This window comes from Theropithecus gelada, chromosome 16 (assembly GCF_003255815.1).
Source record: "Theropithecus gelada isolate Dixy chromosome 16, Tgel_1.0, whole genome shotgun sequence".
Classification (NCBI taxonomy): Eukaryota; Metazoa; Chordata; class Mammalia; order Primates; family Cercopithecidae; genus Theropithecus; species Theropithecus gelada.
The window spans coordinates 54431290-54449398 of record NC_037684.1 but is presented as its reverse complement, the minus strand read 5'-3'; the positions used below and the strand labels follow the sequence as shown (position 1 = coordinate 54449398).

At 59.7% G+C, this 18109-nt stretch overlaps 1 protein-coding gene across 1 annotated transcript in view; it reads left to right on the top strand.

Annotated features, from left to right (window-relative positions):
* The first annotated feature begins 4854 nt into the window (after positions 1–4854).
* The window catches only part of AATK (apoptosis associated tyrosine kinase), a 47013-nt gene continuing 33758 nt past the window's right edge, over positions 4855–18109 (top strand). Inside the window, exon 1 of the mRNA XM_025362213.1 lies at positions 4855–4983. Coding sequence (XP_025217998.1) covers positions 4929–4983 — 55 coding nt within the window. The 5' untranslated portion in view covers positions 4855–4928. The remainder of the gene's footprint in view (positions 4984–18109) is intronic.

Here is an 18109-nt window from a genome sequence, read left to right as displayed (position 1 = left end):
TTTTTTTTTTTTTTGAGACAGAGTTTCACTTTTTCGTCCAGGCTGAAGCGCAATGGCTTGATCTTGGCTCACTGCAAGTTTGCAAGTTCCACTTTCTGGTTTCAAGCAGTTCTCCTGCCTCAGCCTCCCTAGTAGCCAGGATTACAGGTGCCCGCCACCACACCCAGTTAATTTTTGGATTTTTGTTAGAGACGGGGTTTCACCATGTTGGCCAGGCTGGTCTCGAAGTCCTGACCTCGTGATCTGCCCACCTTGGCCTCCCAAAGTGCTGGGATTACAGGTGTGAGCCACCGCGCCCAGCTGCTTGTCATAGATTTCTAAAATTAATTTTGTTGTATTAAGCTGGGTGCGGTGGCTCATGCCTGCAATCCCAGCTACTGTGGAGGCCAAGGCGGGAGGATCATTAGGCCCAAGATTTGGAGTCTGGCCTGGGCAACAGAGTGAGACCCCATCTCAAAAATAAAATTAAGGCCAGGCACGGTGGCTAATGCCTGTAATCCCAGCCCTTCCGGAGGCCCAGGCGGGTGGATCAACTGAGCTCAGGAGTTTGAGACCAGCTTGGACAACACGGTAAAACCCTATCTCCACAAAAAATACAAAAATTATCCAGGCGGCCGGGCGCGGTGGCTCAAGCCTGTAATCCCAGCACTTTGGGAGGCCGAGACGGGCGGATCACGAGGTCAGGAGATTGAGACCATCCTGGCTAACACGGTGAAACCCCGTCTCTATTAAGAAATACAAAAAACTAGCCGGGCGAGGTGGCGGGCGCCTGTAGTCCCAGCTACTCGGGAGGCTGAGGCCGGAGAATGGCATGAACCCGGGAGGCGGAGCTTGCAGTGAGCTGAGATCCGGCCACTGCAGTCCAGCCTGGGTGACAGAGCGAGACTCCGTCTCAAAAAAAAAAAAAAAAAAAAAAGATTATCCAGGCATGGTGTCAGGGGCCTGTTCTCCCAGCTACTCGGGAGCCTGAAGCGGGAGGATCACTTAAACCCAGGAGGCGGAGTTTTTACCACTGCATTCCAGCCTGGGTGGCAGAGTGAGACCCTGTCTCAAAATAATAATAATAATAATTGATAAAATTAAAAAACATTGTGACCGGGCACGGTGGCTCATGCTTGTAATCCCAGCACTTTGGGACGCTGAGGTGGGCGGATCATGAGGTCAGGAGATCGAGACCATCCTGGCCAACATGGTGAAACCCCGTCTCTACTAAAAACACAAAATAATTAGCCGGGCGAGGTGGCGGGCGCCTGTAGTCCCAGCTACTCCGGAGGCTGAGGCAGGAGAATAGCGTGAACCCGGGAGGCGGAGCTTGCAGTGAGCCGAGATCCTGCCACTGCACTCCAGCCTGGGCGACAGAGCGAGACTCCGTCTCAAAATAAAACAAAACAAAACATTGTATTCAAATCTTAGCTACCTTGATTACTGTTTTTAACAACTTTATTGAGATATAAATCACAGGCCATGAGGTTCACCACTTCAAAGGGTATGGCTTAGTGTTTCAGCATCTTCACCAGGGTGGGCAGCCATCACCTCTAGCTAATTCAGGACAGTTTCCTCCCCTCAGGAAGATGCCCTGTGCCCCTTCCGCATCGCCCCCATGTGCCCCTCCCCCGGCTGTGGCCCTCCACCTGTCCTCTGTCCCGTGGATTTGTCTGTTCCAGACATTTCATACAAGTGGAATCACACACTCTGGCCTTTTATGTCTTCCACTGAGCATGGTATTTGCATGTGTCATCCATGTTGTAGCATGTGTCATCCGTGTTACCGTGTGGTCAGGGCGTCGGTCCTGTGTATGGACCAATACCATTGCATTGTATGGACAGATCACATCCTGCTGATGGTTTATCTGCGGATGGGCATAACTGCTGAGTTTTGGGTGCCCCCTAAACTTTGCTCTGGGCGTGCATGCCTCACTCTGGTCTCCAATCCCCAGACCCCCAGGCTCCTCCTGCCCCTGCCCCCTCTTTCCCACCACACCTGGGCTTCCCGCCGGGCCTCTTGGCCTTTTTCCTGTTGGACGGGAAATGCCTCTGCACGGACACTCTCCCAGCCAGTCTGGGCTCCTCGGTGAGCTCCTCCTGCGCTCCAGAGAGTCCCGGGGGCAGAGATCATGCCTCCCCCAGGCCAGGGGATAGGGGACAGCTATGTCTTCGGGGACCTCTTATCTACAGGTGCTCACTGGTCCTGTCCCAGTGTGGGCAAAAGCCAGCACCTGGGGAGCCCCACTAAGGTCACGGTTAGTGGAAGCATCTGAACTCCTGGTTCCAGCGAAATCTCAGAGGGCCCCGTGCACCCTGGAGAAGGGGTGTCGCTCTGGTCACATGGGGTGGGAGTGCTGGCCTGGGGCCCAGGGGCAGCTTCTCCCCTGTCCTTCCTGGACCCCCAAGAAGATCCACAGCATGAAGCCCCTGCGCTGTGGCCCAGCCACAAGTGTACAGCGTGTGTTCACAGGCAAACCTGAGAGGATCCAGCTCTTGGTCACAGCAAGCTGTCCTGGCCACTCCAGTAGAGACGAGGTTTCACCGTGTTAGCCAGGATGGTCTCGATCTCTTGACCTCGTGATCCACCTGTCTCAGCCTCCCAAAGTGCTGGGATTACAGGCGTGAGCCACCGTGCCCGGCCACAATGTTTAATTTTATCAATTATTATTATTATTATTATTTTGAGACAAGGTCTCACTCTGCCGCCCAGGCTGTCAAGGCAGGGCCACTGTGGGCACGGAAGTTCTGGACAGAAACTCTCCCCAACATGCCAACCAGCAACCACCCAGGGCCACTGGCCACCTCCCCGTGCCTAGGTCCAGGTGTCCAGGGCACCTTCCAGGCTGGGCAGACGAGGGCATTCCTTCCTCGGCTGGGGAGGGTAGGCCCTGACAGGGGACTCAGAGTGGAGACTCATGAGGGTATGCCATACCCTCTGTCCGTCACACTGGAGCACTCCAGTGTCACAGCCTGCTGGCACCAACCATCCCTGCCGCTGGGTGGCACTGATCCTCCCAGCCCTCTGGGCTCCCTGAAGGCACAGACCGAACGAGGTGGCCCAGGGCCTCTGAGTGCCTCCTGCGCGCAAGGCCCCCATCAGCCACTCTACCCACATGGCTCCTTCACCTGCAACGGCAGCCTGGGGCAATGCCCCTTACAGCCTCAGCTGGCCACGCGATCAGGGCCGTGAAGAAGGCTCTGGGTGCCCTGTCTCCTTCTCCCCAGGTGTAGTTGGTGTCTGGTCTCCTACAGCCAGGGCCCCTTAAGGTCCGAGGGCACAGGGTGGAGGCCCCTTGCTTTGCCTGTTGGGAGGAAACTTCCTACATGAGGGACCCCCTTAGGAAAAGAAGGGTGGGTCCTGGCCTCCACCTGCCCCGTGACCAAAACATCCTGTCCTGATCTCTGCAGGCCCCTCTGCCGGGAACAGGCTCCTTTCTCTCCCTAAACTCCTAAAAGCCCTGTTGGAGTGGGCTCCTCTCACCTGCTCCACAGGCCCCAACCCCAGCTGGGCCCTACCAAGGGGCTTAGCCATCTGGTCCCAGAATGAGTGAGTGAGTGAATGAGTGAGTGAGTGAATGAGTGAGTGAGTGAATGAGTGAGTGAATGAATGAGTGAGTGAGTGAATGAGTGGATGAGGGTGCATCAAACTCAACTGCGAGTCTCCAGGACACTTTTTTTTGAGACAAGTTTTCGTTGTCACCTGGGCTGGAGTGCAGTGGTGCCATCTTGGCTCACCGCAGCCTCTAACTCCCAGGCTCAAGTGATCCTTCCACCTCAGCTTCCCAAGTAGCTGGCACTACAGGTGAGCGCCACCATGCCTGGCTCATTTTTCTAGTTTTTGTAGAGAAAGGGTCTTGCTGTGTTGCCCAGGCTGGTCTGGAACTCCTGAGCACAAGCCATCCGCCTGCCCTGGCCTCCCCAAATGCTGGGATTACAGGCATGAGCCACCAGGACCAGCCTCCACTGCACCTTCATTCTCCCAGCTCCCACAGGGGTGGGCTGGGTGGAACCTGCCCCGCCCCAACCCTGCAAGGTGGGGCTTTGGGGCAGGGACGGGGGATGCTGGGAGAAACATAAGGGAAGGGATGGCCCCTGTGTGCCCAGGCGAATCTGCTGCACTAAGCACATGGCACAGTCCAGGGCAGGTGGAGACTCAGCCAGGTTCCTCCTTCATGGCTGTCGCAGCCTGGAATAGAAGCAGGCCTGTGTGCAAAGCCAGGACCCCACTCCACCAGCACAGGTGCCACCCGAAGCACATGGGGCAAGGGGACGGACACCAGCTGCCTCCAAACGTCCAAGTGAGGGGAGGGCCCCTGAGCACCAAGCCCCGCCCTGGGTGTGCTCCCGGGTTCCCCCACCTGTCTCCCTGAACCTTCCCACCTAGGAGCACCCCCTCCCCCACGCCGGCATTCCCTCCGTACCCACTCACGACTTACCACTCATGACTTCCGTTTCCCACCCACCAGCCTCCGTGCCCCTCTCAGTCCCAGGCCTCCGTGCTCCCTGCTCCGGCCCATCCCCCCGCTCCGTGACATCCCCCCTCCGTGCACGCCCCCCGTCCCCCTCCTCCATGTCCCCCCTCCGTGTCCCCCACTCCATGCTCCCCTCCGTCTCCCGCTCCGTGTCCCCCTCTCCCTGCCCCCCCATGCCACCCCGGCCGCGGAGGAGCCCCCCCTCCCCCGCTCCGCTCCGCGCGCGCTCCCGCCCGCGTTTTCGGACTGCACCAGCGGAGCCCCGCGGCGCCAGGGCCGGGCGGAGCGCCTCGTCTGTCGCCGCCGCCCCCACCGGTGCGGGCGCTGCGGCTGCGGCGGGGGGCGCGGGGCGCGGGGGCCGGCGCGCTCCGCACCTGCGGCGGCCGCTGGGTGATGCGGCGGCGCGGGCCGGGGCCGCGGGCGTCCTGAGCGCAGCGCCCGCCCGGGATGCCCGCCGGCCGCTGGCCCGGCCATGTCGTCGTCCTTCTTCAACCCCAGCTTCGCCTTCAGCTCGCACTTCGACCCCGGTGAGTCCCTGGCGGCCCGGCCTGCGCGCCGCTGCCTCCCTCCGCTGCGGACGCGATGCCGTTGGGCCCCACCGGCTCCCGGTTTGCATGGAAATTAACCCTTTCCCCGCCCCGAGCCCAGTCGCAGAAGCAGCCGGACCCCCTGGCGGCCCCAGATCTCGGAGGGGCAGGCCTTGGGCTTCAGCACAAACCGGCCTCCTCCTGTGGGCTGGCGTCCCCCGCGTGGTCGCGACTCCGTGGCTGCCTCCCGGGCACAGGTAACTGGGGCACAGAGGGCCTGCGTGGGCCCCAGGTGTCCAGGAGAGTTGGTCTCAGACTAAGGGCCCTTGGGGATGTGGAGGGTGTCAGCCAGATGGGGTTCAGGCTTGCCATGGCCTCTCCTGGGTCCGGGGCCCTGGCGTGGGAGGCTTCTTCCCAGGCTGGGAGCGGTTCTCGGAGCCCTGCCCAGCCACCAGCAGCGGGCGGGGGATGTGGGGGGAGCAGGGGCCAGTCCACATGACAGAGCCCAGTGGGCACAGGCTCAGAAGAGAGGGGCTTGGTGGATGCCCAGACCCCCTGACAGTGGGGGCCCGAGGTGATTCTGTCAAGCTGGCTGCAGGGGACCTGAGGCCAGGCCTCTTACCCTGTGTGGCCAGTGCACCGGGCAGGGCACGATTACCCATGGCTGCCTGGCCTCCGGCTGCGGTGGACAGCTGGGATAGGCAGAGGGGGCTGGGGGCAGCTGGAAGCCCCATCCGCCACCAGGAAGCAGTGGGCTTTCTAACCTCTGCTTCTTCAGATCTGGCCCCTGCTTGGCCTGAGTGGGAGATAACCGCCCCCCGCCCTGTGCCATCCATGGCCCCAGGGCCAAGTCCCACCCACACGTCACTGGGGCTCTGGCACCAGGCTGAGCCAGCCCAAACAAAGCGTGTTTGCATGTGACGCGATCTCCTGTGTCTCCTTCCCTGGAGCAGGGCCCAGGGCATGCAGTCTGGCAGGGATACACGGGGGTCCCCCGGGCAGATCTTGGTCTGAAGGCATTTGCTTCTCGGAGGAAGGGAGCTGGTGGGAGGTCTGTCTGCTGGGCTTAGGGCTGTGGGTGTCACTTGCTCAGAAATGACTTCCTTTAGTGACTTCTGGGGCTCAGAAGTCCCTGTGTGGTGGGCAGGTGAAGGCCCAGAGCCCAGTAGCCCCCACAACAGCTGTGATGTCTCCCCGGCCCGAGGGCAGGGGGTGGAGGAGGCTTGGGGCAGGTCCTCATAGCATTTGCATGCCAGGCGTGGCCCACAGTGCTTGGTCCTTTCTGCCCCCAGAACAGAGGGGACCCTCAGCCCACACCCTGCCTTGGGGCCTGGCCTTGCCCTTCGCCATGAGAAGCCCTTTCCCCTGCCTTTGAGTAGCACTGGCTCTGCCCTTCCCTGGGTAAACAGCTGTGATCTGAGTAATTCTAATGTGTCCATTTAATGACTTAGAGGAGAAGAAGTTGTTGGAGACAAGGAGTGTCTCTCCTCTGCAAGATGCTGGGCCAGAGCTGCAGGCACCTGCTGGGCTCCAGGGCCCACCTGCCAGGAGGGGCTGCCCGAGGTGCTGGTGCTGGTGGGGAAGAGTACCCTCCTTCGGATTAAGGGGCTGGGTCTAGGCTCTGCAGCAGCCCCCTTGAGGGGGTTAGGGAGGAGAGGGGGGTCCCGTGCCCTCCCGCTAAACTTAGCCCAGTCTTCCAAGCCTGGCTGCCCGACGCTGCAGTCCCTCCGCCTGGCCTTGCCTCTGTGAACCTTGGTTTTCCCATCTATAACATGAGCTGACAGTACCTGTGGCAGGCCCAGGTGGGCTTAGTGCTTGGTGAGCACTTGGCTCTGTGCTGGAGGTCGTGGTGCTGGGACAGAGACCCCCAGGGCCCAAGCTTCCTGCAGCACACGGCTGGCTCCTTGCCATCCCCGAACTGGAGTGAGTTGGTTCCTTCTGAGGCTGCTTGTGTCTGTGGGGGGCACCCAGAGGGGAGGGGCCCATGCTTGTTGCTCTGGCAGTTGACTTGTGTGTCACTCAGCATCTGGGGCAGTGCCAGCACCTGGGCACGGGGGTCTCACCTCAGTCACCAGGCCCCGCCCCGCTGCCGGGCCAGCTCCTTGTTCATCACAGGAGCTGGTGCCAGTCTCCATAGAGGTGATGGCAGTTGTGGTGGTACAGGGGGCAAAGATGCCCGAGAGTGCAGGGCCTGAGCTAGAGTGGAGGCTGTGGGCACAGACTGTGGGCTGCTTGGGTCCTGACCTTCTTCCCCACCGGGCAGATGTGGGCAGGGCAGGGGGGCACCCGGCCCAGGAGCCTGCTCGAGCACCAGGAAGAGCCGCCTCCTCTGGAGCCCAGCTCTTCCCCCGTCTCCCTGGCACTCAGGAGCGTGGGTGAGTGACCCTGGGGGATTTCTTGGCAGCTGCAGCCCTCCAGCCTCTGTGCTGTGTGGCCTTGGGCTCCTCACCCAGCCTCTCTGAACTCCACTCTGCACAGATGAAACCTCGCTCTGGGGTGGGCATGGCGGCCAGGGAAGGCAGGGTGATGGGGGTGGCGCGTGGGCAGGACGGCCGGGTCCAGGCTGGCAGGAAGGGGGTGGCATGGCCTTGAGCGAGCGGAGGTCACCCTTTCTACCTGAGTGCTCCAAGGGAGGGGGCTGACCTTGTTGCTCACCCTCCCCAGCCTTCACCTTCCCTGGTGCGGCCTCAGAGCGCCGTGATTTCTACTCGTCCTGAGCCCTGGGGCCTGGAGCTGTCCTAGGCTGGGAGTGGGCCTGGGGACGCCGCCTTGCTCCATCTTCCGGAGAGGCGAGCTCAGCCTGAAGAGGGGGGGTCGAATGCTCTGCACAGTTAGGAGCAGGAGTTTGCCCTGGGGCCGCCTCTGGTTTGCTGACGGGCCCTTCTGTGACTGGCTCTCCATGCCCGTTTCGTCATCTGTAAGGTGGGAATGGCTGTGATGGGCAGATCTGAAGGGACAGCCGTGGTGCACTGAGGCAAGGGTGGGTACCTGGGCAGGGCCTGTCATGGCTGACCCCGATGCAGAGGTGTCACTGTTGACCAGTGGGCAGGGCTTGGAGCTTGTGGAAGTTCTCGGAACACGTGGCAGCCTGGATTTGCCACCCCCACACCCCCGCCTCTCCCCTGTCCCTTGGCTCACGCCCTGTCTCCTGCCCACGGTCCCTCCCTGTGTCTGACCTGAACCAGGCACCATGAGGGGTTCCTGGGAGAAATACCTGTGCCTGGCAGTGGTGCTTGCTCTCAGCATTCATGTGAACTGGATCCCTGGCACAGGGCTGGGCAGGCTGGGCCTCAGGGAGATGGTGCTGATGGGGAGAGGGCAGAGGAGGCAGTGAACCCCGGGCCAGGCGTGGCCTTAGTGGCAGGGGCAGGGCTGGACTCAGGGGCTCAAGGGGCTGAGCAGGAGGCCACGGGCCTGGGTGGCCCCTGGGAGTCCTCCCCTTGGAAGGTGCCCCACGGCTGACACTGCCCGGGCGCCATGTGTGGGGTCTGGTTGAAGGCAGCTGCTGCTGCAGCCTCCCAGACCGCTCAGGCTCAGGCAGCAAAGCACCTGCCCTTAGAGGAGCTACCTGTCCTCCTTTCGCCCCCTGGGGTCTCAGAGGATGCCCCAGGGGAAGCTGTGCCCGTGGGTTGGGCCCATCCCCCCACTTCCTCTCAGGTCTCCCACCGAGACCCTTAGGCTTCGGGTGTGCAGGCCGAGGTGGGTTCCTGGAGAGGGTCCCATGGGAAGGTTGTGTGGCTAGTGGCCTTGGGAAGCAGTCACATGCAGGCCATGGGCCCTGGGCATGGGTCTGGCTCCCACCTGCCAGCGTGAGTGCAGGCACTCGGGGAGGGTGTGGGTGTGAGGCCCCCTGAGGGAGGCCATTTCCCTCATTCCGGCACATTCTCCAGGAGGCCAGGCTGTGCGCTTCCCTCCATGGGGCGGTGCAGTGACCCAAAGGACCAGCCTGGGCGCTGGGTGTGCCAGAGGGAGCAGCCCCTGCTGGGGGTTCAGACCCAGCACCTGCCCCTGCGGTGGCCACCCTGTGGGCCTGAGTGCCCCAGAGCCGGCTGGGGTGGGCTGGCAGCTGTTGTGTTGTGTGGAACATGCTGGAAGGTCTGCCTTATGCCGCCCTGCATGTTCGGGATGCATCGACTCCCCGCCATGGCCGCTGCCTCCCTGGCTCCCAACCCTGACCCTGCCTCACGGGAGAGTTCTGCCGTGGGCTGGTGTCCTGAGCTGGGCCCTGCTGTGTGACCATGGACAGGTGTCATAACTTCTCTGTGTCTGTTTCACCTCTTTAATGGGGTTCGGCAGCACCCATGTTCCAGGAGGCTCCTGAGAGAACCCGGGGGCCGTCACGGCAGCTCCAGGGCTAGTGACCGTTCACGTCCTCTCTGCACTCACCCACCACCCCGGCCACCTGGGAACTGTGCTCCCGCCTGTGCCCCCGGAGGCATCTGCTGAGTGGAATATGTCACCCCAAACCCATGCCCGCCCAGTACCTCGGAATGGGGCCTTATTTGGAACTAGGGTCTTTGCAGCTGTAATCAGGTTAAGATGAGGTCGGCCTGGAGTGGGGTGGGTCCTGAATCCAATGACTGGGGCCTGATAAAAAGGGGAGGAGTGGCGCGCACGGGGAAGGAGGCCACGTGCAGAGGCTGGAGCCAAGCCAAGCCCAGGAGCACCTGGGGCTATGCCGGAGAGGCAGGAAGGGTCCCGCCAGCGCCTCGGAGGGAGCGGCCCTGCCCACACCGTGCTCTCCTCCTCCACCCTCCACAACTGTGAGCACATCCATTCCTTGCCGTCTGGGCCAGCAGCCCGTGGTCCCAGACACACATCTGGGGGTCCCCTTGGGTCTGAGGGGTGAACACAGCTGCCTCAAGACATGAGGAGACTCTGACTGCGTCCTAGGAAGAGTTAATCCTTGGAAGAAAATGAGGGTACGTGCTGGCCCCCAGCCTCAGAACCCGCCAGGGCGCTTGGCTGGGTGTGAGGAGGAAGCAGGCCAGGGCCACAGCTGCGTGGCGTCCTCTGCCTCCTCCTCAGGCCACGGGGTAGGCAGAGGGTCCACGGCGCGCCCCTGTGTCTACTCGGGTGTGGTGTGGTGGCGAGCCTGGGGCCACGCTGTTCCTGCTGTCACTGGCCTCCTGTCTCCGGCTACAGGGCTCTTCCAGGGTGGTTTTCCTCGAGGGCCACCTGACCCTTCTGTGCACCTCAGGGCGAGGCTGACGGGAGGCCCACTTGACCACTCCTGGGAGGGAGCCTGATGCAAAGCACCTGCCGTGGGGCCTACGGCCTGCGGTCCTATCCCTGGTGGCACAGATCCAGGGGCCCAGGAGCCTGTGTCTGTGGTGGGGAGACCCCTGTCCCCTCAACAGGCCACAGTAACAGGAGGGCTTTGGCGTCTGGGCCCCTCTGGGCCTGGCCGTGCCTTTCACAGAGGAACAAGCACCAGTGGGACCGGCGGCCTTGGCCTCCCCGCCCCCCGCAGAGGAAGCCGGCAGAGGAAATGAGGGCAGCGGACGGGGCCGGAGCCAGTTCCCAGGCACCTCTGAGGACTGTCACTGGAGGCGGCGTCCTCGCCAAGTCCCCAGCCTCCCTCTGCAGGGACCGGGGCCTAGGGTCAGGGGGCTGGGGCCTTGGGTGGGGCTGGGGTGGGCTGGGGTACACCCGGGGGTCACTCTGGGGTTACAGTCACAGTCAAAGCCGCGTGGGAGCAACACCAGAGCCCGGTACGTGGGGGTTTCTGGGAGGACGCAGGCTGTGCTCCCATTGCCAGCCTGGGGGTGGGGGCTGTGGTCAGGAGACTCCTGCTCCTGCAGGGACCCTGCCAGTGGAGGTGGCCATGCCAGAGCAAGCAGGGCCTCTGCAGTGGGCGAGTCTGGGCAGCCGGGGCCACCTGCTCCCGGGGAGTGAGGGCCAGGATGCTATCCTGAGCCGGGGCTGCTCAAGGCCACCTCTCATGGTGGGGCGTGGCCAGCCTATCCCCATCTCACCTCGGGGAGGGTGTGGGGTCCCTGCTGCTGTTGGACAGGAGTCCGGCTCCACCCACCTGCCAGGGTCCCCAGGAAGACCCCTGCCTGCCCCTGGTGTCAGGCAGCCCTGGCGAGCTGGCCTGGGGGAGCCAGGCTGGGGGCAGGGGAGCCTGGCCCAGGACCAGGGCTCTGCCGAGTCGCCTCTGTGCCAAGGCCACGGTTTGAGGCTGTGTCTTGATGGAGCCGGGGACACCGTCCTCTGTGTGAGGATCCGTCCGACGAGGGCCTGGCGCTCACTGGGGCTGCTCTGGCTTCGCTTCTCCGCTTCTGGGACTTCTTAGTGACTTTGAACAAGGGGCCTTGGGTTCCCTTTGTACGTGGTCCTGCGGATTCTGTAGCCGGTGGGGCCTGCTTAGGGTTTGGGCTCCACTGTGAGGCCCACGTGGAATTTCCTCGAACCCCCTGGGAAAAAGGCGTGTGGCTTCCTAGTGACCACGGCACACACAGGCGCGCTCTGACCTCGGGGGTGTGGGTCCGGGGCTTCTCCCCAGTGGATTTAACCATGTGGCAGCACACCCAGCCCCCGAGAGTCCCTGAGAGCTCCCGCCACTGCCCCCAGGACAGCCACCTGGCCCGTCACTCGCCGGCACCCTCCCCTGCCGCATGTTGGGGGATCTCGCTTGCTCACTGTGAATGATGCTCAGTTGTGGGCTGTCCCGTGGCTGTCCCATGGGCTGTCTCGTGGGCTGCTATCGTGGACGCTGGAGTGAGGGCACCTTTACTGAGAGATAATTCACATACCAAGGACCCACCCGTGTCAAGTGAGCAGCTCGGGGCTTTCCTGCATTCCCAAGACTGTGCAGCCATGGCACAGCTAGCCCCGTGCCCGAGGGCATCACTCCGCATCCCCTGCCCCCAGCCCTGGCAGCCACCGATCTGTGTCGGTCTCTGGGTGCCTGGCCTGGGTGTCCGTCTCATAAGCAGGGTCCTGTGGCCTTGGCCTCTTTGGGCCCTGCGGTTTTCACTGTGTGTATAGCGGCCCCAGGGATCGGGGTGCTGGTGTGTGACTGTGGGGCACTGTCCAGGGAGCTTTCAGGAGGTGGTGCCATTTTGCCCCCATCCCCATGGACGAGCGTCTCTACAACTTCCCCTCCCACCAGCGCCGGCTGCTGTTTTTATAACGCCAGGGCTTGTGAGCCTGTGGGGGCTGCCCATTGTGGTCTTGTCTGCCTTTCCGTGGCGAAAGATGCCAGGAGCCTTTCCAGGGCCTGCCCAGCCCTTCCAAGCCCCTCAGGCGAGTGCCTGTTGGAGATATTTCCTCCTTGGTGGTTGGTACCTGGCATCGGGCAGCCCTGGCCAGCTGGCCTGTGGGAGCCAGGCTCGGGACAATGGGCAGGTCCTGGACACGAGGCCTCAGGTCTGTGCGCCGTGAGCAGGCGGCTGCTGCTTCACTTGCCGTGACCCTGTGCAGGGCTGAGCACCAGCAGCTCCCACCCTGAAATGGGCTGAGGCGGGAGCACTTGCGCCAGGGGCTGGTACACGCCCCGCTTTCCTTCCCAGGGAGCTGGGTGCAGACATTGACCAGCATACCGCCAGGCTCGGGCACCTTCTCTCCCTGGGAAGCTGCCTGGAATCTCTGTGGCCCAGAGGCGGGCGTCCCTGAAAGCAGCTCCTGGCCCCAGGGATGAATGACGGGGAGGACGGATCCTGCGCGGACCCTGGCTCCGGAGGCTGGGCCCCCACCCTGCTCTCTGCCTTGGGGTCTGGTGAGATGCTCAGCTGCTGCTGGAGCCTGAACTGGTGCGTCAGACTCTGTTTTATTTTTCCTTCTGTGACAGGCAGCCCTGCGAGTCCTGTCTAAAAATAACCACGGCCGGCGTGCATCCGCGACGCTCGGCCGCCCTGGCCGTGGACCTGCCCGTTTCCTCCTTGGCAAGCCTGAGCCCGGCAGGCCCTGCTGCTGCCCAGCCGGCACTGAGGGAGAGACTCAGTCTGTGCAGGTCCCTAGGGGGCCAGCTGGATGCCGGGCTGCGTCAGGGCTGGGAGCCCGAGATGCACAGGAGGGTAGGCCCCCAGGAAGAGTGTGACTGAGGGCCAAGGTGTTGGGAAACGGTGTGTGTCAAGCAGGGACAGGCCAGGAGCAAAGAGATGGGGGCTGTGGGACCTTAGCTGGAGCTGCCTGCCCCTTGGGAGCTTCTCTGCTGTCAGGCATCAGCCTGCTGGGGAACGGGGGGCATTCCAGGTGCCCGTCCCAACAGCCTTGGTGTGGGCCCTGGGGCATCTCATGCTGATGGAGGCTGGGCCTGGGCTGTGTCATGCGTCAACAGAGGGGACATCCCTTGTGAGTGTCCAGCTGGGAGAACTCACTTCCCTCCCTGGGCTGGGTACCCATGTTTGATTGCAGGGTTGGCTGTCGAGGGGCAGGAGAGTCAGGCTTAGAGATGCTGGGGTGGTAACCCCCGGGGACCATGCGGGGGTCCCGCAGCAGAGAGTGGGGCTAGTCCCAGCACTGAGGGAGGGCTGGATGCCCACCTTGGGGCTGCCAGCATGTGGGGCAGGCATGTGCGTGGAGGGCACGTGTGTATCTATGAGTACACGAAGCCCCGGGTGGGAGGCGAGCGTGTGCGTGGGGGGGTGCAGTGCCTGCAGTGTTGGGTGGACCTGGCCCAGGCCCGTGGACCTTGCCATGTCCTGGGCTTGTCCCGGAAGCTTACATTTTATGTGGCCTCTCCTGAAAGTAACCGTGGCCGGCCTGCTTATCTGTGGTCCTTACCTGTGGACACTCGGGCTCCCCTCTCTTGGTGGGGGCAGAGTCTTGTGACTTACAGCCCCTGCTCTGTCTTCACCTGCCACCCAGAATCCCACGTGGCAGATGGTGCCCACATCTATCTGGTCTCGGGAGTGACTGTGGGGACAGTTCAGGGCTGGGCACCATACTGCGTCCAGGGCCTGTGGGGACACCGTCACTGTCCTAGAGGCTCCTCCCGCCCCCTCCCCTGTGTCAGGAGGCCTGTGGGGTCTTGCCGCACCCCTGCCCAGGGCCCTGCCTCTGACTCAGGGAGGGGTCTTCAGTTTCCTGCCTGCCTGGCGCTCAGGGCCTAGGAGGGGTCCGCTGGACTGGGGCTCTCTATAGCAGGAGCTGATTGAATCCCAAAAGACACAGTCCCAAGTGCCATCATTCTGAGTGTGGAAATCCCAAAAGATCAAAATTCCAAAAACCGAATTCAGGAAAAAATGATTTAAAAGATTCTTTAAAAGACATTTAGGCCGGGCATGGTGGCTCACACCTGTAATCCCAGCACTTTGGGGGGCCAAGGCGGGTGGATCACAAGGTCAGGAGTTTGAGACCAGTCTGGCCAACATAGTGAAACCCTGTCTCTACTAAAAACACAAAAAATTAGCTGGGTGTGGTGGCAGGCACCTGTAATCCCAGCTACTCAGCAGGCTGAGGCAGGAGAATGGTGTGCACCCGGGAGGCGGAGCTTGCCGTGAGCTGAGAACACACCGCTGCACTCCAGCCTGGGTGACAGAGCGAGACTGTGTCTCAAAAAAAAGACATTTATTTGCATGTGAAAAGGGGATTTATTTGAAAAGCATAAAAACTTCAGAGGTCACTTCACAATACAATAGGCCATAGTAACATACATTGTTGCAGAAACCCTCAGGCTACTAAGGTTGCATACAGTTACGGGCAGATGAACTGTGCTCATAAAGAAATGGGGGGCTCACACCTGTAATCCCAGCACTTTGGGAGACTGAGGCAAGAGGATCGCTTGAGCCCAGGAGTTCAAGGCCAGCTTGGGTAACACAATGAAACCCCATCTCTACAAACAATAAAAAATTAGCCGGGCATGGTGGTGTGCACCTGTAGTCCCAGCTACTGGGAAGGCTGAAGTGAGAGGATTGCTTGAGCCCAGGAGTTCGAGGCTACAGTGAGCTCTGATGGCACCACTGTACTCCAGCCTGGGTGACAGAGACCTTATTTAAAAAATAATAATAATAATTGGTTGGGTGGCTCACATATGCAATCTCAGCGCTTTGGGAGGCCGAGGCAGGTGGATCACAAGGTCAGGAGTTTAAGACCAGCCTGGCCAAGATGGTGAAACCCTGTCTCTACTAAAAATACAAAAATTAGCTAGGTGTGGTAGCGGGCGCCTGTAGTCCCAGCTGCTCAGGAGACTGAGGCACAGAATTGCTTGAACGCGGGAGGCGGAGGTTGCAGTGAGCCAAGATTGCGCCACTGCACTCCAGCCTGGGCAACAGAGCAAGACTCTGACTCAAAAAAAGTAAATAAAGTAGTAGGAAAGGCTGGGTGCGGTGGTTCACGCCTGTAATCCCAGCACTTTGGGAGGCCAACATGGGTGGATCACCTGAGCTCAGGAGTTCGAGACCACCCTGGCCAAGATGCTGAAACCCCGTCTCTGCTAAAATACAAAAATTAGCCACGTGTGATGGTGGGCGCCTGTGGTCCCAGCTACTTGGGAGGCTGAGGCAGGAGAATCGCTTGAACCCGGGAGGCAGAGGTTGCAGTGAGCCAAGATTGCGCCATTGCACTCCAGCCTGGATGACAGAGCAAGACTCCATCTCAAAAAGAAAAGAAAATAACAAAAAATAGTGGGAAAAAACTAAAAAGAGAAAGAAAAAAAAAGAAAATTGGATTTATGAAAAAGTGTGTGGCAGGGCCAGGTGATGGGCAGCTGCACAGAGACGTTTCCTAAGAGCTGGTTGCCTCTCACGACCACGTGGCGAGCCTGTGCATTTCGACGAGAAACTGCTTTTTTTCTCATAGGCTGTGGCTCTCCTTGGAGAACACGCTCACGTTGATCATCTGCGTGGCACTGCTCTTTTTTTTTTTTTTTTTTTTTTTGAGATGGGGTTTCACTGTTGTTGCCCAGGCTGGAGTGCAGTGATACGATCTCAGCTGGGCTCACTGTGGCCTCCGCCTCCTGGGTTCAAGCGATTCTCCTGTCTCAGCCTCCCTAGTAGCTGGGCTTACAGGCGCCTGTCACTATGCTGGGTTAATTTTTGTATTTTTAGTGGAGACGGGGTTTCACTATGTTGGCTGGGATGGTCTCGAACTCCTGATCTCAGGTGGTCTGCCTGCCTTGGCCTCCCAAAGTGCTGGGATTACAGGCATGAGCCATCACTGCTTCTTTTGAAATTCTGTGATTCGGCCCATACCGCATGAGTATTCCTATTAGATTCTCCCGTCTTCCGTGCCGCGCTTCTGTGGTGTTGGGGGTACGGGAGGTCCACTGCGCGTGGGCCTCATACACAGACTGCAGATTTGGCGGAAATAGTGCTGGTGATGGAGCAGCAACAGCATCACAAAGCGTCCTCTCATCCTGCCATACGCATGAGTATCTTCAAGCCAGTTAGTAACTTCCCCGGCTTCTTAGGGCAAATGCAGCTGTTAATTCCCTGAACGCTCCAGGGTGTCATCAGCTGGGAGGAACGCCCACGCAGGCAAATGACGCATCTTTAAACGGAAGTTCCTGTCTCGTCTGAATTTTCCGCCCAGTGCGTTGGGCTGAACAGAAAAGACAAACTTTATTGGTGACATCTTCAAAGTCACTGTTAGAAGCCTTGATCACATCTAATTCCAAATCTGTCATTATGGTTTGGGGATTCTATTGAAATCCATTTTCTTCCACACAGTCCACCAAATCTTCAAATACATGCTGATAAGGTACTGTACTTTTCCCAGTTGTTAATACAGAAACAAGCCAGGAAAGCTCTGGAATTTCCTAATCAACAGGGGCATGAATTGTATATAGCTGATAAAAATCAGTGGGGACGGAGGCTGAGCATAGTGGCTCATGCCTGTAATCCCAGCACTTTGGGAGGCCGAGGTGGGCGGATCACCTCAGATAGGGAGGTCAAGACCAGCCTGACCAACATGGTGAAACCCCGTCTCCACAAAAATACAAAAATTAGCCAAGTGTGGTGGTGGACATTTGTAATCCTCGCTACTCGGGAAGACAGTGGGAGAATCGCTTGAACCTGGGAGGCAGAGGTTGCAGTGAGCTGAAATCGCACCACCGTACTCCATCCTGGGTGACAGAGTGAGACTTGGTTTCAAAAAAAAAAGCAGAGTTGGTTTTAAAGGTGCCATCCATTAGGCAAAGTAAAGCATGCACTGGTTTTCTGTTAGATTTAGTACTAAATATTAGAATCCATCTTCTCCAGTGGTCAGATTCCCAAGGATAGCTCAGCTCACCGCCGAACGTGCTCTGTAACAGGAAGGAGCGTTGGTGTCAGCAAGCATCTGCTTCTGAGGTTGCTGACCTGGTTGAAGTCTTCTCTGACAAAGGACTTTTGTTGTGGTTTGCTGTTTTCTTGACACAGGGTTTTGCTCTGTGGCCCAGGCTAGAGTGCAGTGGTGCAATGGTGGCTCACTGCAGCCTTGACCTCCTGGGCTCAAACGATCCTCCTGCCTCAGCCTCCCAACAAGCTGGGACCACAGGTTGGAGTCACACTGCTGGCTGATTCTTGAATTTTTGTAGGGATGGGGTCTCATTATGTTGTCCAGGTGGGTCACAAACTCCTGGGCTCAAGTGATCCTTCTGTCTCCACCTCCCAAAGCTCTGGGATTACAGGTGTGAGCCCCTACTCCCAGCCAAAGGGCTTGTTTTTGTTTTTGTTTTTTGTTTTTTGTTGTTGAGACTGAGTCATGCTTTGTTGCTCAGGCTGGAGTGCGGTGGCGCAATCTTGGCTCACTGCAATCTCTGCCTCCCAGGTTCAAACGATTCTCCTGCCTCAGTCTCCCAAGTAGCTGGGATTACAGGCAAGTGCCACCAGGCCCGGCTAATTTTTTTTTGTATTTTTAGTAGAGATGAGGTTTCACCATGTTGGCCAGGCTGGTCTCGAACCCATGACCTCCAGTGATCCACCCACCTCAGCCTCCCAAAGTGCTGGGATTATAGGTGTGAGCCACCGTGCCCGGCCCCAAGGCTGTTTTTTTTGAAGGCAAACATAGCACTGCCTGTGAGGGGTTGGAAGTCTCATGCAACTGAATAATTTGGCGGGGAGATTTGTATTTTTTGCTTGTGTTTTCACTTCTTCTATGATCGAGTTGATACCCAAATTAAAGGCCATGCTTGTCAACCTGACCACTGTGTGCATCTCCTTTGAGCACACTTACTTTCCAAATAAAGACAATCTCAGGG